A 24,757-nucleotide genomic window follows, 5' to 3' on the forward strand; every position below is an offset into this window, starting at 1 on the left:
AAAAGCATTTTTATCATTTTTTTTTTTATAAACTTAGAATAATAAGGAAGACAATATTTTTTTCCCAAAACAAAGAGTGCATAATATTTTAAGTTTTTGTTCTATTTTTTCATAGGAGAAATGATAATTAACTCTAGATCTCTTATATTTGTTGCATATTGAATTTTTTAAAAAAAAAAAAATTAATAACTCATACTTTGAATATCGGCTATAACAAAGATCAACAATATCTCATTATATACTCTTACTAGTTAGTAACAATTCTTAAAATTCATAAAAGATTTAATCTTTAATTATAAGAATGTAATTACATACCTAAGATTTTAATTTAATTTAAATAATCCCATGTCATTTAATTCATGTTAATGTTATGATATTACAAATCAAAATCTTAGGAAGATTGTAAGATAGATTGTATTGCTCTAATAGATATCAAAGTAAAAGCTTTGAAAAAAGAAGTTCAGAATCTACTAAAATTAGAATATCCAGATGGTACAAAGTTAGATATAATTTTAGAAACCGATACTTCAGATATTGCACGGGGTTGTGTTTTAAAAATTAGAAAAATTGACAACACGGAACACCTCAGCAAGTATTGGAGTAGATGTTTTAATGGAGCAGAATTAAATTACTCAGTTCATGAAAAAGAATTATTGGCAGTCTTTAAAAGAATTAGGGCTAATGAACTTTTTTTGAGTAAACCATTCATCGTTAGGACAGATAGTTCCTATGTAAAGCACTTCAAGGGAATTAACTTAAAACGATGCACTCAAGCAAGATTGGTTAGATGGAGAAATGAATTACAATATTATTCTTTTAATGTATAACAAATTAAAGGAAGAGAAAATATTATTATTGATATTCTAACCAGATATTTGAATTCTTCCAAAACTAATGGAAAGCAATAGCAGTAGCATTACCAGCTAGCTAAATTGTGCAATTTGTCAAGAAAGACATAAGGTGGCAGATTGCCCAGTTACAAAATTTGTTGACAAATAGAGATAGTTAACTTCCAACCTCAGAAAGGGAGAAGGAAGTAACAAAGGAAGAGGAAGTGTTTCTCAGAAGAGAGAACGTCCAGTTCCAGTTCTAGAACAAAGTCAGATGAAGAAAGGAAGTTCATCTAGAAAAGATGAAAAATCTAGTGACAAGAGTCATATTCAATGCTTTATTTGAGTCCAATAGGGATTCGTGAAAAATTTGGTATCAGAGCCTTAGGGCTATGATCAATAGAAAAGCAAGAGAACAAGGGTCACTTTTTTATCAAAAGGCTTCCGTTGGCCTTACAAGGCTTAACATTTTGTTTTGATGCTAACAAACAAGTAGAACTTAACATGCTTTGATTAAGTGATTTATTTTCGGGACTTATGATGAATGTAAGGTCAAGTGTTTAGAAGAATTCATGAAAGCTTGTACTTCAAAGAAGGATGATTATATGAAACTTAAAGCATGGATTCAAAAATGGATTTAAAGATAAAACTTGAAGATCATAAGAGCGTGAGGATTAAAGATAACTTGATGAAAGCTCAAAGAAAGATGAAGCAAGCATAAAAGCCTCAAGGAATTCAAGAATTGAAAATTCGAAAGAGTTTAGGAAATTTCATGTAAGTACTTCAAAGAATTTCAATATGGATGCATGAACCTCTTACGTTAATTTATTAGACCTAGATACCTTTTAACATACTTGGAAAATATTTTTATAAGGTCAAGAATTGTTTCAAAAAGGTTAGAATCATTTTTGGAATGAGAAGCACCAAAAAGAGGATTTCTCAATTACTATCAATTTTTCTACATTTGCATTGATGTACATTTTTCTCCATCAAAAAATAATTATTTTAAAATGTGTTCGACATGAAAGTTTTATGATTTTCTCTTAGCTTTCATTTGACACCAAGATCATCAAATTTGGAGTTATACAGAAAATGTTATGACCAAAATACTGAAGGGTGCTCGAAGTTGATAGCATGACAGATGACTATCAGTGCAAAATGAGACGTCTGTGCATGTTCGGACAGACGACTGACACTATATTGCCCCTTTAATTTAACTGTACAGATGATTACCAAAAATGGACAGTCATCTGTCACGCAGCTGTTTTGAATTTTTCATAATGGTCAAATTTTTTAAATGAGGTTGCTTGGGGCTCAAACCTTGTGAAAACTTAAGGAATACTCCAAGTCACTTGGGGATCAAGTTACATACTTTTTAAAGTCTATAAATAAGCCTCAAAGATCATTGAATCAATGAACCAAGAATTCAAATTCAGCAAAAATTCAAAATCTCTCTCAATTGCTCTCAAATTCTCAAGGCTCTCTCTTGCTCTCAACTTGCACGAATTCAACTGAGTTTTTGTTAATCTTCTTCCACCGGAATTGTGCTACAAATTCTAAGTCTTTCAATCATTGAAATAATTAATCGGTGATATACTTCATTGAGCTTCAAGTTAATTTCCATATTGTTATTTACTTTGAAATATATTATAGTTCTGAATTGTTGTACTAATCAGCTCTTGTAGGAGCAAGTTCTTTGTACACATCTATTTGATTTTTATCTTGTAGATTGACGATTCCAAGGATTGTTTGGATCATTGGCTAAGCAAGGGGATATTGCTTAGAGAGGCGGGCTATAACCTAGTTAAGGAGTGACCGAACGAGGGGACATCATTTGGAGAAGGCGAGCTCTAGCCTTAACCAAGGAGTGTTGTAAAGGTATTGTTCCGCCCATCAAAGGAACAAGTTTAGTGAATCTTTTGGTTTTCCAAAGGCAAGGACGTAGGTTAGGTATAAGCCGAACCTCGTAAAAATCTTTGTCTTACTCTTTCTTTCCCTATTCTTTATTTTCAGTACATATTTAAATTGCGTGGATGGTTTAAATTGAAAATCATATATACTACGTATATTTGGGAATCAAGTAAACTTAAAGTTTAATTTTGCTTTGGGTTGCGGAAACCGAAAGGGAGTACGTTGGTTAAACCATATCTTGCGGAAACCATACAAGAGTACGTTACTTGGTTAAACATCCCAAAGATAAATTAACTGATAGTTTATTTAAATTTTGAATATTGGAAAGAGTGTGAATATTGTGTTGGATTTTATATTGCATATCATATTAAGCAAATCAATTAATACAAGGCTTCACATCAGCAAACACAAATTATTATTCACTATAGGGCTTAATTCAAATTTATATCCAGGGCTGACAACAAAAGTTATATTATGATTGAATGATTTAAAATTTGATATTGAGTAGTTTGTGTTTATATTTCAAAGAGTGTTGAATCTTGCAAATTTCCATCAATCTAAATTGTGTTACAGGTAACTTGTGCTTGGCAAATCATTTGGTTGTTTGTTTTCAAATTGTGGATGATTGGCTTGGTTACTTGAATGATTGGTTTGGTTGCTTGGTTGTTTACATAGTTGTGTTAATTGATTGAATTAAAAGAACTAAGTTCTTGATTGATTAAAGAATTAATCAAACAAGTCAAGAATTAGCTCAAAAAAATAGAAGAAGGTTAAGGATTCTTAAAAGGAATTAAAAGAAATTTTTTAATCCAATTCACCCGCCCCCCCTCTTGGGACTACACCTTACTTTTTAGCTTCAATAAAGTCGAATATAAGATTTTATGAGAACTTAATAGAAGAGGTGTGGAGAGAAAAATATTTTAAACTACCTTCTTCTAGAGTCAATTTCGAGTCAGATCCTATAGTAAAAAGAGTAAAAACGGGTCTAGAATCACAACTAAGGATTGAGGAGCAGATAAGTCTCTATCAATCTAGAATTAGGCAGTATGAGTGGCAGTTAGAACAACTTCACAGAACTTTAGGATCAAAATCAAATGGCCAAGATCTCATTAATCTTCAAAGATGACTAAAAATAAGTCCATTACAAATAGAATTAGAGAAATAATGAGAAGTTATGAAGATAGGATAACTGAGTTAGAAACTCTTAATAGAAGAGAACATTCGTCTCAAGAAGTCAGAAGCAGTATATCAGGAAGATATACAGCTAGAGACTATGAGGAAACACAAGAATAAGAAGTTCAGAGTGCCTTAAGAGATATAGACGAAACTAAAGTCCTATCAAATATAACGGAGGATATCCAGAAAGCTCAGGATGAGTTGGATAAGCTTTTACATAGAGAAAAATGTACAGATAATGAAGTCTTAGAGATTTAAAGAAGAATCAATAATAAGTTAAATGAGGTAGAAGATCTCAAAGCTAAGAAATTAGCCAGTGTTGAAAAAATTCTTGCAAAAACTAGTAAAGGATATGCAAGAGGTGGACCTGTAGGAGTAGGACCATCAAGTCACAAAAAAAATAGAAGGAAAGAAGAATTAATTGATAAAAGTTTATTACCTTGATACTTCTCTTTCAACCCTGTACGAGGTTGTATCAGGTAATCTTTTGAATCTCACTATTATGCTTGGTGTCTAGATGGAACCTCTATGAACACTCGTTAATGAGCTTCTTTAGGCTTCCTTAGAACTTCAACCTTCACACAATAGTGTTTAAGTGGAATAAAAGACTTAAGAGAAGTTTGAAACTGAATAAAACTTCTATTAATGTATCTTAATTTCTTAATCAAACTATTTGTATCTTGTCTTAGTATCTCTAACAACAATGATTTTAACCTCTCTTCTCTTCTAGGTCGTTTCTAGTGAAACCCTAGCCGCCGTCACAATGAGGAAGACGATGATGGCTTGGAGCGCTGTTCCGTGACAATGGCGATGGCTGTTGGGTGTCCTTCTCCGGCGTCACTGTCGCCGTGAGGTGTTGTTCTCTATTCTCTAGCCACCTTCGAGAACGATGACGGAGTTGGAGAGTTTCGCGATAAGGAAGAAGACGAGCTGCGAGGTGTTGTTTCTAGCCGCCGTTGCTAATGGCGACAGAAAGTTTCGTCTTCTCCGGATGCATGTGTTGGATCTGTCATCCCAAAAGGCATTTAGGGATCCTTTCAGAGCCCGCGTGGTTGTTGTGAAACTCTTGTTGCCGTCACAACAAGAAACCACGACGACAGCCTTTGGAGCTTTGCCTCTGGACTTCGGCGAGGCTCCGTTGCCCCTGACGGCGTGGGGAGTCATCATCGGTGTTTTTGGCGGCCAGTGGTGGAGTTGGGACTGACTCTCATGCAGTTCCAGGAAAGGAGGAGTTGCTCGCCAGCTCCACCATCTCCACCTCAGCAATGTCGCCATCTCCGTTGCAGGTTGTAGTGGCAGCAGTACTTGTCGAAGAGCAGCAAAGGCTTCTGGGCTGCGGGAATCTGAGATGGCAATAATGACGAAGTGGTGACGGCAAACGTGTCGGCGACATACGGTGATGGAAGACATAGGTCTATCGCAGGTTTGGTTTTTTATTTTTGTTTTTTTTTATTTTGTTTTTTGGTGTTCAATATGGAATAGTTGTTAGACATAACCACGCCGTCTACAGTAGCTGTTACCAGAGGGTTGAGGGGAGGTGTCGACACTAGTTTATGGGTTGAGGGGAGTGGTTCGGGGGATAATAAGGTTGAAAAGGGGGAAGGTTTCGCTGGGGTAAAATCGTTTGCGGAAGCGTTGAAGAGGCCAATTCCATCTTCAAAATTCAAAATCCCGTTGAGGAAACCGAAACTTATTAATGGAGAATTAGATTTTGTTTTCTCGAATGTGAAGATGGAAAAGGCTGTTGAGGATCTAAAGTTTGCATTGGTTCTTAAATTTCTTTCAGCAAGGTCGCCTATTGATGTTTCATTTGGAGGCATATTATCCAATCCTGGGGTCTCTCTGAAGTCCCAATGATAAGTTTTATGGACAACTATCATGTTCTATTGCATTTGGTAAATAAAAAGGATTACATTTATGCATGGGCACAAGAAGGAAGATGGGTGGCAGGGTGCCAATTTCGGCTTTTTAACTGGTCTGTGAATTTTGACGTAAACAAGGAGCCATCGATCGCACCTCAGTGGATTTTCCTACCAGGTTTGCCTTTACATCTATATAAAATGGACTATTTGCAAAGTTTGGCCACTAGGTTTGGTAGATTCCTGGGGACGGATAATGCCACATTATATAGAACACAAGCCACTGGTGCGAGATTATGTGTTGAAGTGGACTTGCAGAAAGATCCTGTGGAGGGTTTTCCATTTGTGGTAGGACAAAAGAAGAATTGGCAAAGGGTAATATATGAGAAGAGCGGTTTCTATTATAATAAATATCGTAGACAAGGTCACACTTAAGTATGCCAATTTGGAGTTAAGCCTAGAGATAAAAGGAAGGTAGGTATGAGGAAGGAGGGATATGAGATGGTTTGGAAAGAAGTGGATAGAAAAGAGAATATGATAGTTGAAGAGGAAGGTCCTATTTTGAAGATTCAGGATCAGAGGGTGGAGGAGAAGAAGGATGGAAACGTGAGTGGTATGTCGAATGGGATTGAGAAAAATAAAGAAATTGTGAGTGAGGTTAATAATGTGGGCACTCAAAAAGTGGATGAGTTAATTTGGTAGAGCAAAATAGTGGAGAGAAAGTCAATCGTTGTCAAGACCAAAAGTTAGGGGTGGAGGGTGTAGGGTGTAGGGATAATTATGATGTGTTTTTTGAGGGAGATATGGAGGTTTGCATTGATACTAAAAAAGAATATCACTCTAATCCAGGTAATGTGACAATGGGTGAGTCAGAAGGAAGAAATAAAGACGATGGTCATTGAGAAAGTCTAAGAGGGCTAAGGCAGTGCCTCAAAAGTTAGACTTATGATGGACAAAATTATGTTTTGGAATTTAAGAGGGTTGGGCACGTCGAAGAGAAGATTGAAACAAATTGTGAAAGATCAGAAAGTTTCGATTTTGGCAATTTTGGAACCTTTTCAAGATATAGAAAAGATAAGAAGGTGGGCAGTGTATTTGCAATTTACTAACTTTTGCTCAATGTAGAGGAAGGTGGGAAGATTTGGCTATTCTGGAAAGATGATGTTCAAGTGGATTGGGTGGGTGTCTCTAATCAATGTGTGACAGTTTTGTCAACATAGGATAGAGGCTCTTTTCTTCTTACTTTTGTATATGCTAAATGTTATCATATTAAGAGAAGAGATTTATGGGAACAGCTTCAGTGGCTGTCAAGTTTTGATGTGGCTTGGGTTGTTATGAGGGATTTTAATGTAATTCGGTCAGATAAGGAAAGGGTAGGAGGTATACCTCGCTTGGGTTCGTCTATGGCTGAATTCAATGGTTGTATTAATAGATGTGGTTTATTGGACCTCAAATTCGAAGGAAGTCAATTTTCATGGTGTAACGGCCAATAAAGTCTGATGAGAAGTTGGGTGAAACTGGATAGGGTGCTGATTAATAATGTTTTTTTCTATAAAATATGGTGAAGCTAAGACATCTTTGTTGAAAAGAAAATACTTCAGATCATTCTCCTATCATTTTATAGCTGTGTGCGAGTATGGAGAGGTATGGGCCAACGTCTTTTAGGTTTCAAAACATGTGGATGTCGCATGGGGATTTTTTGGAAATGGTTGAATCATCTTGGAGAGAACACATTGTGGCGGATTCAGGATTTTGTAAATTGGCAAGTAAATTGAAAAGACTAAAACAAAGACTCAGGGTGTGGAATAAACAGACTTTTGGGTGTGTTGGTGGTTTTATTCAAGAGTGGGAGGAAAAGGTGGAAAAATATGAGAATTTACTATAGACAGAGTACTCATAATCAGTTGAAGAAGAGTTCCTTGTTTCTAAGGCTAAAATGGATGTTTGATATAAAAAGGAAGAGGCTAGGTTGGCAAAGCAAACAAAGTTGAAATGTTGATTGACGGGAATCAGAATTCAAAGTTTCTTCATGCTGTGATTACGCAAAAAAGGCCTAACTCTTAGTAAAATTCAATGGTGCTTCCCGATGGTTCGGTATTGGAAAATATGCAAATGGCCCATGATGAGGCTGTGAATTATTTTGAGCAATTCTTGAGGCAAAATAGTTCAATGCAAAGGTCAAATCTAGATGGTCTTATCCATTCGATGCTTTCTGAGGAGTCTATAGGTCGGTTGAGGGAAAGACCGACTGAGGGGGAGGTTTATGAAGTTATTTCTTCTAATTCTGTGAATAGTAGCCCGGGTCCGGATGGGTTTGGGTCTTCTTTCTATATTACCTGTTGGAGGATTATTAAAAATAATGTGATGGATACGATAAGAGAATTCTTCAGAGGTGATAAGTTGCCTCGGTATTTTTGTTCCTCTTACATAGTGCTTATTCCTAAAGTAAAGGATCCTCAATCTTTTGATAAATTTTAGACGATAAGCCTTTGTAACGTAATCAATAAAATTTTCTCCAAAACCCTTATTGGTAAGCTTTCGTTGGTAATGGGTGATTTAATATTTTTAGAACAAGGTGCTTTTGTGAAAGGGAGGAGTATTTTTAAAAATATGACGCTTGATGGTTTGTCATAATCTTGTTACTCTTTTTGACTAATGACAAAGGGGGAGAGAGTACTTAGTAAAGATAAAATAAATAGAGATCTTGATGAACTATATGAATCTTAACATATATGGACACACTATGAATCTTAACATATATGGACACACATGAAAACTTGATGAATGGAATTTAAACTAATATGGATATATGATTAACTTTCTATGACTTGCTTATTAATGCTCATAGTAAGGGGGAGTACTTCATTTCATTTTATTCTATGGCTTGCTTATTAATGCTCATAGTAAGGGGGAGTACTTCATTTCATTTTACATGGCTTGCTTATTAATGTTTCATAAAACCTTTATCTTTACCCCTTGTTTGTCATCATCAAAAGGGGGAGATTGTTGGCCTAACAAGGTCTTTCAATTGGTTTTGGTGATAACAAACAAAGGACTATTTAACTTGGAAGGTTGAGTTTTTGTGTTTCAGGAAATAAGGATCAAATATGGTTCAAGTAAAGATCAAGTGTGATTCAAGTAAAGATCAAGTGTGATTCAAGTAAAGATCAAGTATGAATCAAGTATGGGTCAACTAATCAATGATCCAAGGAGAAACTAAGACATTTGCAGATAAAGTTAGCTCAAGCAAATTTTCAAAGAACTTCAAGAGCAACGAATGAGAAAAAATTCAAGAATGAGATATAAAGGCTTAGGAAACAATTTGTAAGTATTTCAAAAGCTAAAATATTGTTTGAAATATGTTTTGAAGCTCTTCCAAGAGATTATGAGGACTTAAAGACCTATTTAAGATTTCTAAAATAAGTCTTGTAAAAATCTAAATAAGAGAGCAAATCAGTTTTAAAGAAAAATATTTTCTAAAACAGGTTCTTGGCAGACCAGATGACTGAACTTTTCAGTTCAGATGTCTGAAGTGGCAACTTCAGATGACTGAACTTCATGTTCAGACATCTGAAGAATTACTTCAGACGTCTGAAGATTAAGTGCAGACGTCTGTAAATTTTATGGATCAAAATAGAAACGGGCAGTAGCAGTTCAGACTTCTGAACTCGATACTTCAGACATCTGAACCCTACACCTCAGACGTCTAAACCCTCTCTTCAGACTTCTAACCCTGTGTCCAGTTCAATTTTTAAAGGGTTTCAGGAGCTTCAGACATCTGAACTCGAATCTTCAGACATCTGAACACTGTTCAACGGGAAAAATTTTTAAATTTTGATATTTTAAAATATAACCGTTTGAGCTCCAATTTTTCTAATAACTTGGGAAACTCCTTAAGGAAACTCTTGCAACAAGGAAACTTGTTTTGAAAGCCTATAAATACATGGTTTTTGTAAATCAAAAATACACCAAGCATTGAAAATCTCTCAAGCTCTCTTGCTCTCAAAGTCTCACCTTGATCAATCTCTTGCAAGCTGAAAGTATTGTGATTCTGATATTCTTGCTCATCAATTCCTGAAGAAAGATTACTGATTTCTCATATGGAGAAAAGGAATTTGGTGAAATCCCTGTTAAGCTTCAAAAGTGTATTTCTTTCTTGATATTTATCTTTTGAAGTACATAGTTTCAATTTGTACTAATATGCTCTTTGTGTGAGCATCTCTTGTACACTAGCATTTTGATATCTCTCTCAAAGATTTTGGACGATTCTAGGCTGTTGGATCGTTGACCAAACAAGGGTATATTGTTTGGAGAAGATGGGCTCTAGCCTTGGCCAATGAGTGATTGTAAACAGGCGCTGTTCCACCCGGTAATGGAACTGCTATAGTTTAACCCTTCGGTGTTTTGCCAAGGGCAAGGACGTAGGCTGTGTTGAAGCCGAACCTCGTAAAAACCTTGTGTCTTTCTCTCTTCTTTACTTTCTATTTTCTGTACTTGCTGTTGTTGTGTGATTTAAAGTGCAGGTTGTAGGTTTTAAAGTTAGACATAAACAAAGACTCTTGATATTTAGAAAGTAAGTTTTGATTAACCGTTTGCGAAAACCCAAAAGGGAGTACGTTGGTTAATCTGCGGAAATCTTGATTAAGAGAAGTGCATACGAAGAGTTTACTCAAAGAAGGTGGTAAACATTCACAGGGAAATTGTCAAAAGTACTAATATTCTTAGTTGAGTGGTTGAATTGCTTTGGTTTCATTGATTGGCTTGTGAATTTAAATTTCAATATTTTCAAGCGAGATTATCAGTTATTAATTGTGTTTTTCTTGGTGTCATAAGCAAAAGCTAAAAAATTATTAAAATAAAAAAGAATCCAATTCACCCCCCTATTGGGAAGCTATTCCTAATTCCATGAGATTTTGCTGATCTTCTTCCACCAGAATCGTGTTACAAATTCTAATTCTTTCAATCATTGAAAGAATTAATCGGTGATATACTTCCTTGAGCTTCAAGTTAAAATTCTAAATTATTATTTACTTTGAAGTATACTAGTTTGTAAATTGTACTAATCAGTTCTTTGAGGAGCAAGCTCTTTGTACACATCTATTTGATTTTTATCCTGTTGATTGACGAATCCAAGGATTGTTTGAATCATTGGCTAAGCAAGAGGATATTGTTTAGAGAGGCGGGCTTTAGCCTATTTGAAGGAGTGACCAAGTGAGGGGATATCACTTGGAGAAGGCGGGCTCTAGCCTTAACAAATGAGTGTGTAAAGGTTTGTTCCACCCGTTAACGGAACAGGTTTAGTGAATCCTTTGGTGGTTTGCCAAGGGCAAGGATGTAGGCTGTGTTGAAGCCGAACCTCATAAAATCTTGTGTTCCTCTCTCTTTCCCTATTCTTTATTTTCAGTATATATTTAAATTGCGTGGATGGTTTAAATTTAAAATCATATAAACTACGTATATTTGGAAATCAAGTAAACCTTAAAGTTTGATTTTGATTTGGGTTGCGGAAACCAAAAGGGAGTACGCTAGTTGAACCATTCTTTGTGGAAACCATACGAGAGTAAGTTACTTGGCTAAACATCCCAAAGATAAATTAACTTAAGAGTTTATTGAATTCTAAAGTTTGGAAAGAGTAATTGGATTTTATATTGAACATCATATTGAAGAAGAAATTTCATATATACAGGGTTTTGTTTAAAACTCACATTCACCATAGGGCTGAAAACATCAAAAGTTGAAAGTTACATATATTATATTGATTGTGATTGGATGGTATAAAAATTTGTTTTATATTCCAAGAGTCTTAAATCTTGAATGATTTCATCAATTTAAATAGTGATGCAGTTATCTTAATCTTGACTTGGTTGTTTTACTTTCCAATTGTGTTTGATTGGTTTGGATAGTGTGGTTGAAGATTAGATGTTTAATTAGTTGTGTTATTGATTGTATAAAAGAAACCAAGTTATTGTGTGTTTGAAAAATTAAATAAACAAGTCAAAGAATTGGTTAAATAATAAAAAAAGTTAAGTATTCTTAAAAGGAATTAAAAGAAAGTTTTTAAAATCCCAATTCACCCCCCTCTTAGGAAGCTATCCTAATTTCAGGATCCGTCGTCGCCATATATTTTCATCATCATGGAAGAAGTTTTTTCTAAATTAGTTCAAAAAAAGATGTCTGAGAAGCGAATTTTACCGTTCATACATCCGTGTGGTACACCTATTATATCACATTTAATGTACGCGGATGATGTTGTTATATTTGCTAATGCTGGAAAAAAAATCTGTTAGACAGATAATGGAGGTGATTAAGGAATATGAAAACTGGACTGGCCAAAGGGTGAATAAAGATAAATCAGTTATTTTTTTCTCAAAGAAGTTGGGTGTTCTGAGGAAAGGAGAAATTCTTCACGAAATTGGTTTTAGTGAAGGTAAATTTCTTTTTACGTATTTGGGTGTGCCAATAGTGGATGGTAAATTGAAGGGTTGTCATTTTGATCCTTTAATTCAAAAAATAAGTAAGAGAGTTGAGGGCTGGAAAAGTAGACGGTTGTCTCAAGGAGGTCATCTTGTTTTGTTGAGACATGTGTTGTCGAGTATGTCATTGCATCTGTTAGCTGTTTTAAATGCCCCGAAACTGGTGATAAAAAAGATACAAGGTATGTTTGCTTCTTTTTTCTGGGGTTTTAAGGATATAAAAGAAAAAAATGAAATGAAGGGCTTGGAAGAAATTATGTGTTCCTGTAGAGGAGGGGGGGCATATGAGTAAGGGACATTTCAGAAATGCAACGGTCTTTGTTCATGAAGTTTGGTTGGCATTTATTAACTCAAAATTCTTTATGAGCTAGATTTTTAAGAACTAAATATGTGAAAGAGGACATATTGCTCTTTGCAGACCTCATGCATCGGATTCTTCCTTTTGGAGGAAAGTTCTACAGGGTATGCCTAAACTGTTAAGTAAATCTAAGTGGCAGGTTAGAGAAGGAGATGTAAATTTGTGGTATAATAAGTTTCTAAATTCAGGACCTTTGTTTGCAGAGTGTCCATATGGTGCACATTCATATATCAGATTAAAAGATTTGGTTATCAATAATGTGTGGGATGTGAAAAATTTGTAGAGGATTCTGGGGTATAATCAAGCGGAAGAAGTGATGGAAAAGGTGGGAAATCTTAGAAACTCTTCAAACTTGCTGCTATGGATCCCGAAAAAGGATAGCTGCTTTAATACAAAGTCCGCATGGAATGTTATCAGAGTTAGAGTTCCAAAGTTTGAGTGGGCAAAGTGGGTTTGGAATAAATGGCTATCGAAGAAAATTGTTATCTGCATGTCGAATGCCGCTTTTGAGTGCTTAAGTGTTGATGAAAAGGTGAGAAGGGTGGGGGTTTCGCTGGCTTCGGCGTGTAATTGCTATGAGATGAGGCAGTCAGAAGATATGAAGCATGTGTTAAATAAGGGAGACCTTGCTACTGAGGTTTGGAGGAAGGTGTCGGCGGAGGTTGGTGTTCATTTCCTTAGACAACAAAGTTGGAAAAAAAAGAGTCTAAATGTGGTTTAATAGGGCTTCCAGATTTTCTCAATTGGGATCATTGATGGGTTTGATTCTTTTTTTAGTTGTTTGGAGGCTGTGGAGAAGGAGATGTGTGGTTAGAATGGAGGGAAAATTGGAGAGTAGTATAGATGTGTGGCTGTCCATTAAGTATTGGGTAGGGTTTTGAGTAGGAACATGACAGGATTGACTTAGTTAAAGGATACTGATTTTTGGATATTGCAGAATCTAGAAGTGTAAATTGTGAATAAAAAAATTAAAACTATGCAATGTGTGAGATTACTAAAATCGAGGCAAGGGAGGTTGAAACAAAATTTGGACGAGAGCAGTTTGAGGAACCCAGGGCCGACGGGTGGTGGTGGCATCCTTAGAAACTATACAGGTTCTTTTGTGTTTGGTTTTTCAAAATATTTTGGTTCTTGTTCAAATAATGAAGCTGAATTGAGAGCTGTGTTGGAGGGAACAAAGATTTGCAAATATTTGGGTCATACTAGTATTGATATTGAATGTGATTCGGAGATTATTGTAAATTGGATAAGATCAAGTATGTGCTCCTTGTAGTATTTGTGGAATTTTTGGGAGCAACTGATTGCTTTATTGGAGGGAGTAGACTTTTCGATAAAACATTGGTATAGAGAATGAAATAAAGTAGTAGATGCCTTGACTTGTCAATGTGCTAAGGGGAGGAATAGGGTATTTACAAATAGTAGTCAACTCCCTAAAGTTATCAATAGAATGTATAAATTGGAGAAGATGGGTACGACTTATATGAGGTATATTTAACTGATTTTCCTGTTAGTTTTGGTATAAGTTTTATGTTATTTATGTTTTGTTTATTTTGTTGCGTAATATTAGTTTTGTAGGTCCTTATAATTATGTTTTGACTGAATGTTAGTGTTGTTATTTGGGAACCCTTTAAAGTTTTGTCTTTTGTTTCTCTCATTATCTTGTAATCACGGTATTCTTCCGTAAAAAGTAAGGATTTATCAATAAATAAATGTGGGGTACCGCCCTTCTTAAAAAAAAAAAACCGTCTCTCCTGTTCATTCTTAGAGTCACACAGTCCATGGCAAAGAATCCAAAATAATAGTGAATCACCATTAGCTAATAAAACTTTGAGTGACTTTATTGTCAAAATAGTGCATGTGGGAATCCCAAAATTTGTCTCTCCTTCAAAGCAGCGTAAATGGAAACAGCTGAAGCGTATCTGCTACTAAAATTACAGTCTGTACGCAATCTCTACAGCCGTCCGTTGCGCAGCTTTCATGGAACCACACTTTCTCTTTTTCCTTCTTCTTCTTTGTTTATTGAGACTCATCTGAGTCGTAAACCATATGTCATCATAACTAAAGTAATTCGCCATTTTCAAAGAGCATTTAATAATAGAGGGAGAGTGGAAAGTTCAAACCCCGATGGGCATCGCCATCAAATCACCTTCTTCCATCTTCACCGTGCGTCATGTGCATTATTGTTATAGAAGGACAGCCAATGACAGCCTTCCCTCTTCGGAGCTTAACATCAGGGAGAGATGATTGGATTAGGCAGCTCCAGTGCTTGTAAGAAGTTAGATATTTTGTTGTGAATCATCAAAGAATCCACGGAAGAAAAAATTCCCACACGGACTGGAGATCGAAATATTAAAATTCAAAGAAGGATTTTGGAAGAATTTTGATGTTCGACTATTGAGGAAGCAAATCTCTCTCTCTCTCTCTGCGTGCGTCTGTGTGCGTGTGCGTGTGCGTGTGTCGTGAGATGGTTTGGGGTAGTGGGGAAGAAATGGGTACGCCATCCGGAGTTGAAAACGGCGGTGTTTCGGTGGATTCCGGCCATTCCCGTCTCCACGAGCTTGGGTACAAGCAGGAACTCAAGCGGGATCTCTCGTAAATTGCTCTAAACCCCTTCTCTTGGTTCTCTGTTTGCTTATTTCTGTTGATTTTTCGAAGGCCCAATTCAGGTTTTAGAAGAAATGTTATGTTTGAGGTGTTTGGTTGATGGGTATTGTTCGAAATTGCAGGATGTTTTCGAATTTTGCGTTTTCATTCTCAATCATATCTGTGCTTACTGGAATCACTACCCTTTACAACACAGGGCTGAAGTTTGGGGGCCCTGTTGTTATGGTTTATGGATGGTTTGTAGCTGGCATCTTCACCATGTTTGTTGGTTTGTCCATGGCTGAGATTTGTTCCTCTTATCCAACTTCTGGGGGTCTCTACTATTGGAGTGCCAAGCTTGCTGGCCCAAGTTGGGCACCTTTTGCCTCATGGTTGACTGGCTGGTAAATCATTTTTCTCATTTTCTCAGTTTCATGTTCAGGTAGCTTGCATTTTCGCTCAGTTTCCTTTTTCAAATGGATTTTGTTTACTTCACATTTCACATCTTCGCGTAAGTCCCCATATTTTGGTTTATTTAGATATTCTTTGGACACCCTATTGAATATTGATGATACCCCCACCAACTCGGTCTGGCCGCTGGTAATTAAACAACTCTAAGCTAAGTTTCTTAATTTAGTAGTGCCCAATTCGAGTTGATATTCATCTTCATTCACACTTCACTACCCTGACTTCCAACCAGGAAAAACATACTTTGGTCAGAACTTTGCTTGAGCCTCCACTTTTTGAGGATTTAAAACAATCTTGGGAATTGAAGTTTAGCAGCTTGGGGTCTACAATGGCCAAAGATATTGGCAATTGGATTGCTTTTTTCTGGTGTTGTTGGTTTCTTTGCTAGAAATATAAGCTTCACAAAGCGGGAATTTTTATTTTTTTATTTTTCACAATAATTATCAGATTTTAAATTTTTATTGTGTTCCCTTTGAGTTGACTTCTTAGGGACCGGTTGGAGTTTTTAAGTGGATTCAATAATTCCATGCAGTTAAAATGAGTTGATAAGAGGCGATGCCTTCAACTTTCTTGTTAGGCAAGAGTTTGGTGCTGCCTATTGTATTGTTCTGTCACATCATTGATATGACAAATAAATTGCGAACTAATGATCTTCAGTTGGGATTGCGTGTCCAAAAACATGATATGCCTTGTTCCAAACTGGAATTCAAGAATCTCAAGAGATGAGGAAGAACACAACACACAAATAATGTTAATTTGTTACTCCATAAGGTCCTTTACAAAACCATTTAATGCAATAAAAAAGATCTCCATATTATATTAATTGTGTAATGTTGAACCTAAATATTTTATGATCACATTATTATTGCACTAGCTTCTGACGGTAGCTGGAGAAATTGTGCATTTTACTGTTTCTATTAATCCTTTGCTGTTGACTGGGGCAAAATCCAATCTCCCATTTGAATATTTGGTTATCATCTTCCAAGCCTGTGATCCAAATAACCTTATATGCTTTGTCTACTTGGTTCCAAGTGTTGGTTGGTTCCAAGATCAGTGGCCTTGCATTAATATTACGGTTTTGTTTTTCATGACAATTCTTGTCTAGGGTTACATTGTAATGTCAGTACTGATTATAGGTTCTATGGTACATTGGACAGGTATGATGAGGAGAACTAGAAATATGAAATTTACTGTCACTTCCTCTCTTACTTCAGGTTTATTGTAGTGAACAATGAACTTCGAACTTCTGAAGGCTAGTTTCTCTCTCTCTCAAAATATCTTAGTTTCATTAAATGATGAACCAGACAAAAGATCTTGGTTTCATTTCTCTCTGTTCACCCAAGAAAACCTGAAAACAGAGACAAAATTTAAAGAAAACGGAAGGCAAAAATGGAGGTAGAAAATGGGATGCTTTTGATTGGAGTAACCATACTATTAGGATTGTACACAGCATCTAACCATTGTGGAACATGAATTGTTCTTGACCTGTTTATGTTCTTCCACATTATAACCTTCTCCAAAACACAATTTCTATGTTCAATGTGCTGCCCTAGTTTTTTTTAAGTTAGATCATGCAATTGTAGTGAGGACGGGCCTTGGATCAATATTAAGGTTGCTGCTCTAGGACCAGTTGGGTTGGTCACAGATTGAGTCCAAGGAAACAGCCTCTTTGCCTAAAAGCAGGGGTAAGGCTGGGTTCATCATGGCGATCCTCCCCCTACCCTCGCAAAGCAGCAAGCCTTGTGACTTGAGATGCCTTTTGTTTTTTTTATCATGCAACCGTAATGCTTATAATATTGGAAAATTTTAGTTGTAAATTAAAGCATCTCTTGTATTCTTGCAATGACATATGATGCATGGTAAGTAATTTTATTTATTTATGTATTTTTTGCAGGTTTAACATTGTTGGTCAGGTAGTTATAGAGTTCAATTATCTTGAAGTTTGAAAACCATCAATAAGTTGTTGGAGACCAAGCTTTACCTGGTTGTCATATTCTCGATTATAAGCTTTATGATGTGAAAGACCTTTTTCATTTGCAGTGGGCCGTGACGACCAGTGTAGATTTTTCACTTGCACAGCTGATTCAGGTAATAATTCTCCTTAGCACAGGTGGGAAAAATGGTGGTGGATACATGGCATCTAAATACATTGTTATTTGCTTCCATGGGGGAATTCTGCTCATTCATGCTATCATAAACAGTCTTCCCATATTTTGGCTATCCTTCTTTGGACAGCTTGCTGCTGCATGGAATCTTGTGGGTATGAAGATGCCATATCTTCGTTTCAGTTTTTCATTTTATGTTGTTTGAGGTGTTCCCTTTGTTTGACATCTCATGCGTCTCTCTGTTTTCAGGTGTTTTTGTCCTTATGGTTCTTATTCCCATGGTTTCAACAGAGAGGGCTACTACCAAGTTTGTTTTCACTCACTTCAACACTGATAATGGTGATGGGATCAACAGTAGAGTTTACATATTTTTTCTGGGACTCCTAATGAGTCAGTATACCTTAACTGGGTATGATGCATCTGCTCATATGGTTAGTTTATTTTGTCTCTCTTATTGCCCTCCCAAGTAAATTGATTGCCTTCAAATGTGTGAGTGAAGTATGATGCCTGTATATTTGTAGGAATTCTCTGTGATACAGGAAACTTTTTGGAATCTTTTGTCTTTGTTTATTACTCAACACATTTAGGTTCCTGTTATTAGCTACTTGTTCTTAACACTAAAATGTTGAAACATGTCCTAGGCCGCATACTCTGCTGGCTGTATATTTACCTGCATGATAATTAGTTCCACTACAGAAGTTAATATTCATAACATTTACTTCTAACCAATAAAATGAAAATCCAACGTGATTCTGAAACTTACGTTTTTTTCCCCTATTTTGTAGCCCTTTACCTTTGTGTTGCCTACATTGTGCATAATCTGACAACTAAAAATAAACCATTCTGATTCCTTTGAATTTCCGTTTGCAGACAGAGGAAACCAAGAGTGCTGATAAAAATGGACCAAGAGGAATAATAAGTTCCATTGGCATATCTATAATCGTTGGATGGGGCTACCTACTTGGCATCACCTTTTGTGTTACCAACATCCCTTACCTGTTGAGTAGCGACAATGATGCCGGTGGTTACGCCATTGCTGAAGTGTTTTACCAAGCATTTAAGAGTAGATATGGTAATGGAACTGGTGGAATTATTTGTTTGGGGGTGATTGCGATCGCTATATTTTTCTGTGGTATGAGTTCAGTTACGAGCAACTCCAGGTGAACAAGCTTCTTTGCTTATTTCTTATTAAAAAATTTTTAGTTAGTGGAGTTTTATTTCCTTCGAGCTAATTAGAGTGGTAAAATTTCATTTGCAGGATGGCTTATGCATTCTCTAGAGATGGAGCCATGCCATTTTCAACATTTTGGCATAGAGTGAACAATCAGGAGGTTCCCATTAATGCAGTCTGGCTCTCTGCTTTCATATCATTTTGCATGGCTTTGACAGTACGTAATCATTTTTAATTCACTTGGATTATCATAATTGTCTGACCATAGATGAGGCTTGCCTTTCAACCATGCTTTTAGATCATCTTCCAAATAATAGGCGAAGCCAATGTTGTGAGTATTTGCAGATATTAATGATATAATTTAACAAGACAGGAAATGGGAGCTGCATCAGCCATTTATATAATTATCATTATGTATGTTGTGTATCTATTTTGTAGTTGGTAGCATCTGTTTTCCATTTTCACATAAATAGTATTCATAATAAGATATTGAAGAAAGAATGTTATAATATTTTTCCAAAAGTGGTTTTGACTCCTTTTTATCATTCTTATATTCTTTCATCTTTGTGCAAAAGATGATAGAAAATTGTTTAAGATGGTTTAGACATATATGGGCATCTGAGGTCATTAGATGCTGCAGTGAGGAAGAGTGATTTGGGTGAGGCAGAAGGTGAAGGCATTGTTGATTCAAGAGGGAAACCAAAAAGAAGCATACATCAAGACAATTAAAAATGATTAATAGAACCTAGTTTTCACTTAAGGGATGGCTTTAGATCAAATTTGGTGAAAAGGAACTATGTAGCAAAACCCAAATTCATATTCGGGATAAAGGCTCAGTGGCGGTTGATTTATACATTCTTTCATCTTTTATTAGTGATTTTTTTTTATTTTGTTATAAATTTTGAAATGTATATTCTAAATGTGTCTGTCCTCCAGGAAAAAAGATTGCAATGATTTACAACTATAGCATGGACCTTATTAAGGTCCAAGTAGATTCAGCTAGGATGTAGAAGTCACTCATACCCTAAGTCATTATATCCTCATGCAACAAATTGCATCTTTCTTATCTTCTTGTCATGCCCAATTTTAAGCATTGACTTTTTAAATACTTGTTTTGCAGTCTCTCGGAAGCTTAGTAGCATTTGAGGCCATGGTATCAATAGCAACTATTGGACTCTACATTGCATATGCCCTGCCAATATTTTTTAGGGTGACTTTGGCTCACAATTCTTTCATTCCAGGACCATTCAACTTGGGCCGTTATGGGGTTCTTGTTGGTTGGATTGCAGTTCTTTGGGTAGCAACCATATCAGTCCTTTTCTCTTTGCCTGTAGCATACCCTATTACTGAGGAGACTCTCAACTACACTCCTGTTGCAGTTGGCGGGCTTCTCATTCTTATTGTTTCTTCTTGGATCTTGAGTGCTCGGCACTGGTTTAAAGGTCCCATTACCAACATAGACATCTGAAATTGTATATGTATACAATAATACTCATTTTTTCAGAAGCAATAATTGTATGTTTTTTTTTTTTTTGTAGTAACAGAGTCTCATAATTTTATGTTCCTCTTTGTGTTTGATATCTGTAGTTATGTACTAGTAATTCTAAATTCTAAAATGAAATCATTATAAGCATCACCATGGAGAGAAGCAATGAAACAAATAAAAAAAAGTAAAATTGGTTGATATATAGAATTTTGAACTTTACACCGTAGATAGACTTGTATATGTATGGGGATTCTGTGGGTTGACAACTCTAATTTAACAAAATTAAATTACTGATTCGTTCAGAAGGAACTTGTTGAGAAAGAGATGACCATATGCATTTAGGCATATGTTCTCTTTTTTAAACTCGAGGGAAACACTCAAATCAAACAAACTTTCTGTGTAAGAGCGATTATTTATCTAGAAGGTAATCTGTTCTACTCCAAGCATGCATGGAATAAGCCTTAAGCAATTTCTCTTTATGCTCCGCATTGGTTTTGCACCACAACTAGGAAGTCATTTGTCAAACACTCGGTACCTTAGACGTTTTCTTAGTTAGACTAGCCAGCTTGCTTCTCACTGTTCTAGTTGTATGAGGAACTTGCTGTTACACTTGACAGCAATATCACACTACATTGTATCACTAAATTTCCATAACAAGGCTCTTTTCTGAAATTCACTGAAAGAAGAATCTTGCTATAGGAGGACATGTTTTTAACCAAAATGTTAAAGAAAAAAAAAACAAAAAACACAAAAATAGAGGAAATGGGGAAATATGATGAAAATATATCCGACCGACTTTCTGAAGGTCAGTTTGGGCTTAAAAAATTATAAATAAATAAAAAAATCAGTCGGGTCGTCGTTGCTCGTTAGATGCCGTGTCAGAAGCAATTAAAACCAAAAAAGAAAACAAGGGGCGGGGGACAAGACGTAATGGAGAGATGGGAGAGTGGAGGGAGAGGGGAGGGGGATTCTTCTCGTAAGGGGGGCGTGTTAGATGGAAAAAACAAAAACCGGGGGGGGGGGGGGTGTGGTGTCAAAGTGATGTGCAAGAGAAAAAAAAAAAAGAGGGGGGAGCCGATTAGTGGGAGGGGCAGGGAGAGAGGAGAGAGAGGGGATGGGGGGAGGGGATGTCTGCATGTGTAGGAAATAAAAAGGGGGGATGAGGTGATGATTCTTTAATGCTGTCAGGAGAAGGGAGAGGGGGTAGGTTCTCCATGCATGGCACGACCATGCATACGTAAAATTTTCTTTTTTTTTTTTTTTTAAAAAAAAGTAAGTAAATTGACTTTTGAAAAGTCTGTTTGGCAAAATTTTTTTAAAAAAAAATTAAAAGTGGCCAAATCGAATTTTGAAAAGTCGGTATGGTAAATTTTTTTGTCTATATATATTCATATCATCCTCCAACTGATTTAATTCATATCATCCTCAAACTGCTCTCCAACTGATAAATATTTATTCTGTCTGCACACTCCGCACTATATTTAACACATAGAGATGGAATTTGATCAACTTGATTCATCTATATTGACATTGGGGACTATACATACTTCGTAGAGGGCATAGGAGGAGGATCACTCGGATGCCTTTAAAGGGCGTCAGTGTGTGCGTACATTAGAGAATATGTGGCATGCACATCTTAGAAGCATTTCGTGGATTCAACGAGCAAGATTCTATCACTGTACCAGATTCGATACATTCGATTAGACCATCACTTAATTAGTGCATTGTTGGAGCGTTAGAGGCATGAAATGCACACATTTCATTTTCCTTGCGGCAAGGTGACGATAATGTTGTAGGATGTCACAATCATCACGGGATTACCCGTTGATGGCGATGCTGTTACAAGCACGATGCAGCAAAACTGGGAGATGTTGTGTCAAAGCCTACTTGGATGCAACCCCCCCACTAGCCGGAGCGGACGAAACAGCACGTCCTTGTCTATGACATGGATGGATGGGAACTTACCTAATCTTACTGATAAAGCATCTGAGGAGGTTGTATTGCAGTACACTCGAGGGTACATATTACGTCTAATGTGCGACTTGTTGTTCATGAACAAGTCGCAATACTATACGTCACTGATATTCCTTCCGCTCCTGAGTGACTTGGAGAGGGCGTTGACGTATAACTGGGGTAGCGCTGCACTTGCATGGTTGTATAGAGAGATGTGTCAGGTTGGTCGTGGGTAGGTGCAATTAGTTGGAGGTGCACTATTCCTTCTGCAAGTTTGGGCATGGGATTGCATGCCCTTTCTTGCTCCAATTAGAGTTGGCCTGCCACATCTGCCTGCTGATGTCGACAATGACCTGTTCCCACTTGCGATCAGATGGCAAGCTTCATTTTATGTCGCGCACATCCCTCAGCATACTCTGCGGTCATATCGATATGACATTGATATGATGAGTAAGGATCAGGTAATATCGTATTTATTGCATTTGAATTGTTCAATATGGGTTCGGAACATTTACTATTCGTAATAATTTTATGACCTAAATTCATTGCTATTAGTTTATATGGATGTTGTACACTACGGATGTCTACGTGAATCTAGCCCCTATATGCCTCATAGGTGTACAAGTTTGGCTAGTTCGTACTCCTATGATTTGCTTTCAAATCATGGAGTGGCACTTGCCGAACGGTATAATGTGGTAGTTTGGGCTGAGGCAGCAGATCCCTCATCTAGCTCAAATAGGTTACGATCGCGACAACCATAATTCGGATCTACATGACTATGACTAGCGCGACATTCATCAAATCAACTGGTGCAATAAGTACGAGCGTACCGTCCAAATGTGGTAAAACAGACTGGACAATGTCATCTACATACTTAGGGAGCTACCACTTTCTAGGCATCCATGGGCGGAAGACGGATATAATGACTGGTATTGGTCCATCACGATTCGCTACGTGAGTAGAACCGCCTGTTTACACATGACAGTGGTGAGTGAAAAAATTATTGAACGCATGTATGGAATAGACCCCGACTTTATCATTAACTTATTGGTACTTTCAAAACATATTTTATTGTAAGAGCACATAATGGGGAGCATCCACTTGTCAGACTGTGTCCCAACATGTCCCTCTAGACTGATTGTGGAGGCGTGTATGCAGTTTGTCATCGAGGAAGCTTGTCGATCAATTCATAGGTCTCCCCGTGCCGACGCAGAGGGCCTCGAATCAAATGATGATGTTGTAGCTTCTGAGCAGGCATCGCATAGAAGAGGTCGCGGTGGACCTTGCCGGAGCCGTGGGGGGTTGTGTTCGAGTTGAGGGGGGGCCTCCCACCTAACCATCCCAGTGGACGCAAGGTGATTAGGGAGCATCAACACCGCAGTTCACACCGGCACAGACCTCCATCTGGAACGTAGAGGCTTCTTCTTCCCATATGTCATATGGGGGGGTATTAGCATCAGTACAGGGCATCCACCAGTACACCATACCAGCCGGAGGCTCTGCAGTCCACACAAAGCGACCCACCCACAATGTATCGGGAACAACAGCAATACCACCAATTCCCGAGCTCATCTCTGATCCCATTTGATCTTTTCGTTGATGGAGGGTCGGTTGATGCTGGACTGGAGGAACATATCCCACCAACAACTGAAGATAACGATGGTGTAGAAGGGCCAGCTGGACATCGCAGAAGGCTACGTCAACCGCTGCAAGAATGACACCAACAGCTGCCCAAATAGAGGAGAGCGCGACTATGTGGGACTTAGTGACCAAAGACCATATGGGACTTAGTGACCATGTATACTTTAATGTTTTTTTTTTTTTTAAGCAATGAATAATAAATAAGCATATTTAACCAAAAAAAAATGTATTTATATTTTCTATATGAAATTCTTATAAATTTATAATTATAAATTGAGCACAACTCATAAATTAAAAACGAAATAGAACTGCGGAATAGAACTCGAGTACAACTCACTATTTTGAAAAGCTAAAAGGCTTAATGGTAACTCATAAATTTCAAGTACAATACACATTAAGTACATATTTTGAAGTTATTATGATAGTCTAGCATGGTCATGACCTCCAAAGCAACCTTGGACACCAATTGTGGTTGTGACCCTCTTCGTGGCAAAACCCGCACCGTATCCTCCGACCCCCCCCCCCTTGTGCATCCATTTCGTTACGCAGCCTCGAACTTTTGGGGCGTCCTTTCTTCCTAAGCAACTTTCGATTACCGTATAATGTTGGCACCACTGAATCCATCCAATATTGTTCATGGAGGATTGGGATGAAGTCCATCGTATATGTCACATAATGCTCCTGCACCGTGAAACAAGAGTCAATATAGCCACTATACCCCAATCTCCTAACACCGCAGACAG

The 24,757-nt window shown here is 37.0% G+C and overlaps 1 protein-coding gene across 2 annotated transcripts; it reads left to right on the forward strand.

Moving 5' to 3' along the window:
• The first annotated feature begins 14,534 nt into the window (after positions 1 to 14,534).
• Positions 14,535 to 20,498, forward strand: LOC131154432 (amino-acid permease BAT1 homolog). 2 transcript variants are annotated; one of them, XM_058107201.1, is made up of 8 exons: positions 14,535 to 15,199; positions 15,334 to 15,594; positions 17,553 to 17,571; positions 17,699 to 17,918; positions 18,013 to 18,194; positions 18,634 to 18,923; positions 19,022 to 19,151; positions 20,055 to 20,498. In XM_058107201.1, the coding sequence occupies exons 1-8, from the start codon at positions 15,072 to 15,074 to the stop codon at positions 20,400 to 20,402; spliced, it is 1,578 nt and encodes a 525-aa protein (XP_057963184.1). In that variant the 5' UTR covers positions 14,535 to 15,071; the 3' UTR covers positions 20,403 to 20,498. The 2 variants fall into 2 exon arrangements, with proteins under 2 accessions (XP_057963184.1, XP_057963185.1); XM_058107202.1 differs by having other exon boundaries at positions 15,068 to 15,199; positions 15,408 to 15,594.
• Positions 20,499 to 24,757: the final 4,259 nt, after the last annotated feature.

This window comes from Malania oleifera, chromosome 4 (genome assembly GCF_029873635.1).
Source record: "Malania oleifera isolate guangnan ecotype guangnan chromosome 4, ASM2987363v1, whole genome shotgun sequence".
In the NCBI taxonomy this organism is placed as follows: Eukaryota; Viridiplantae; Streptophyta; class Magnoliopsida; order Santalales; family Ximeniaceae; genus Malania; species Malania oleifera.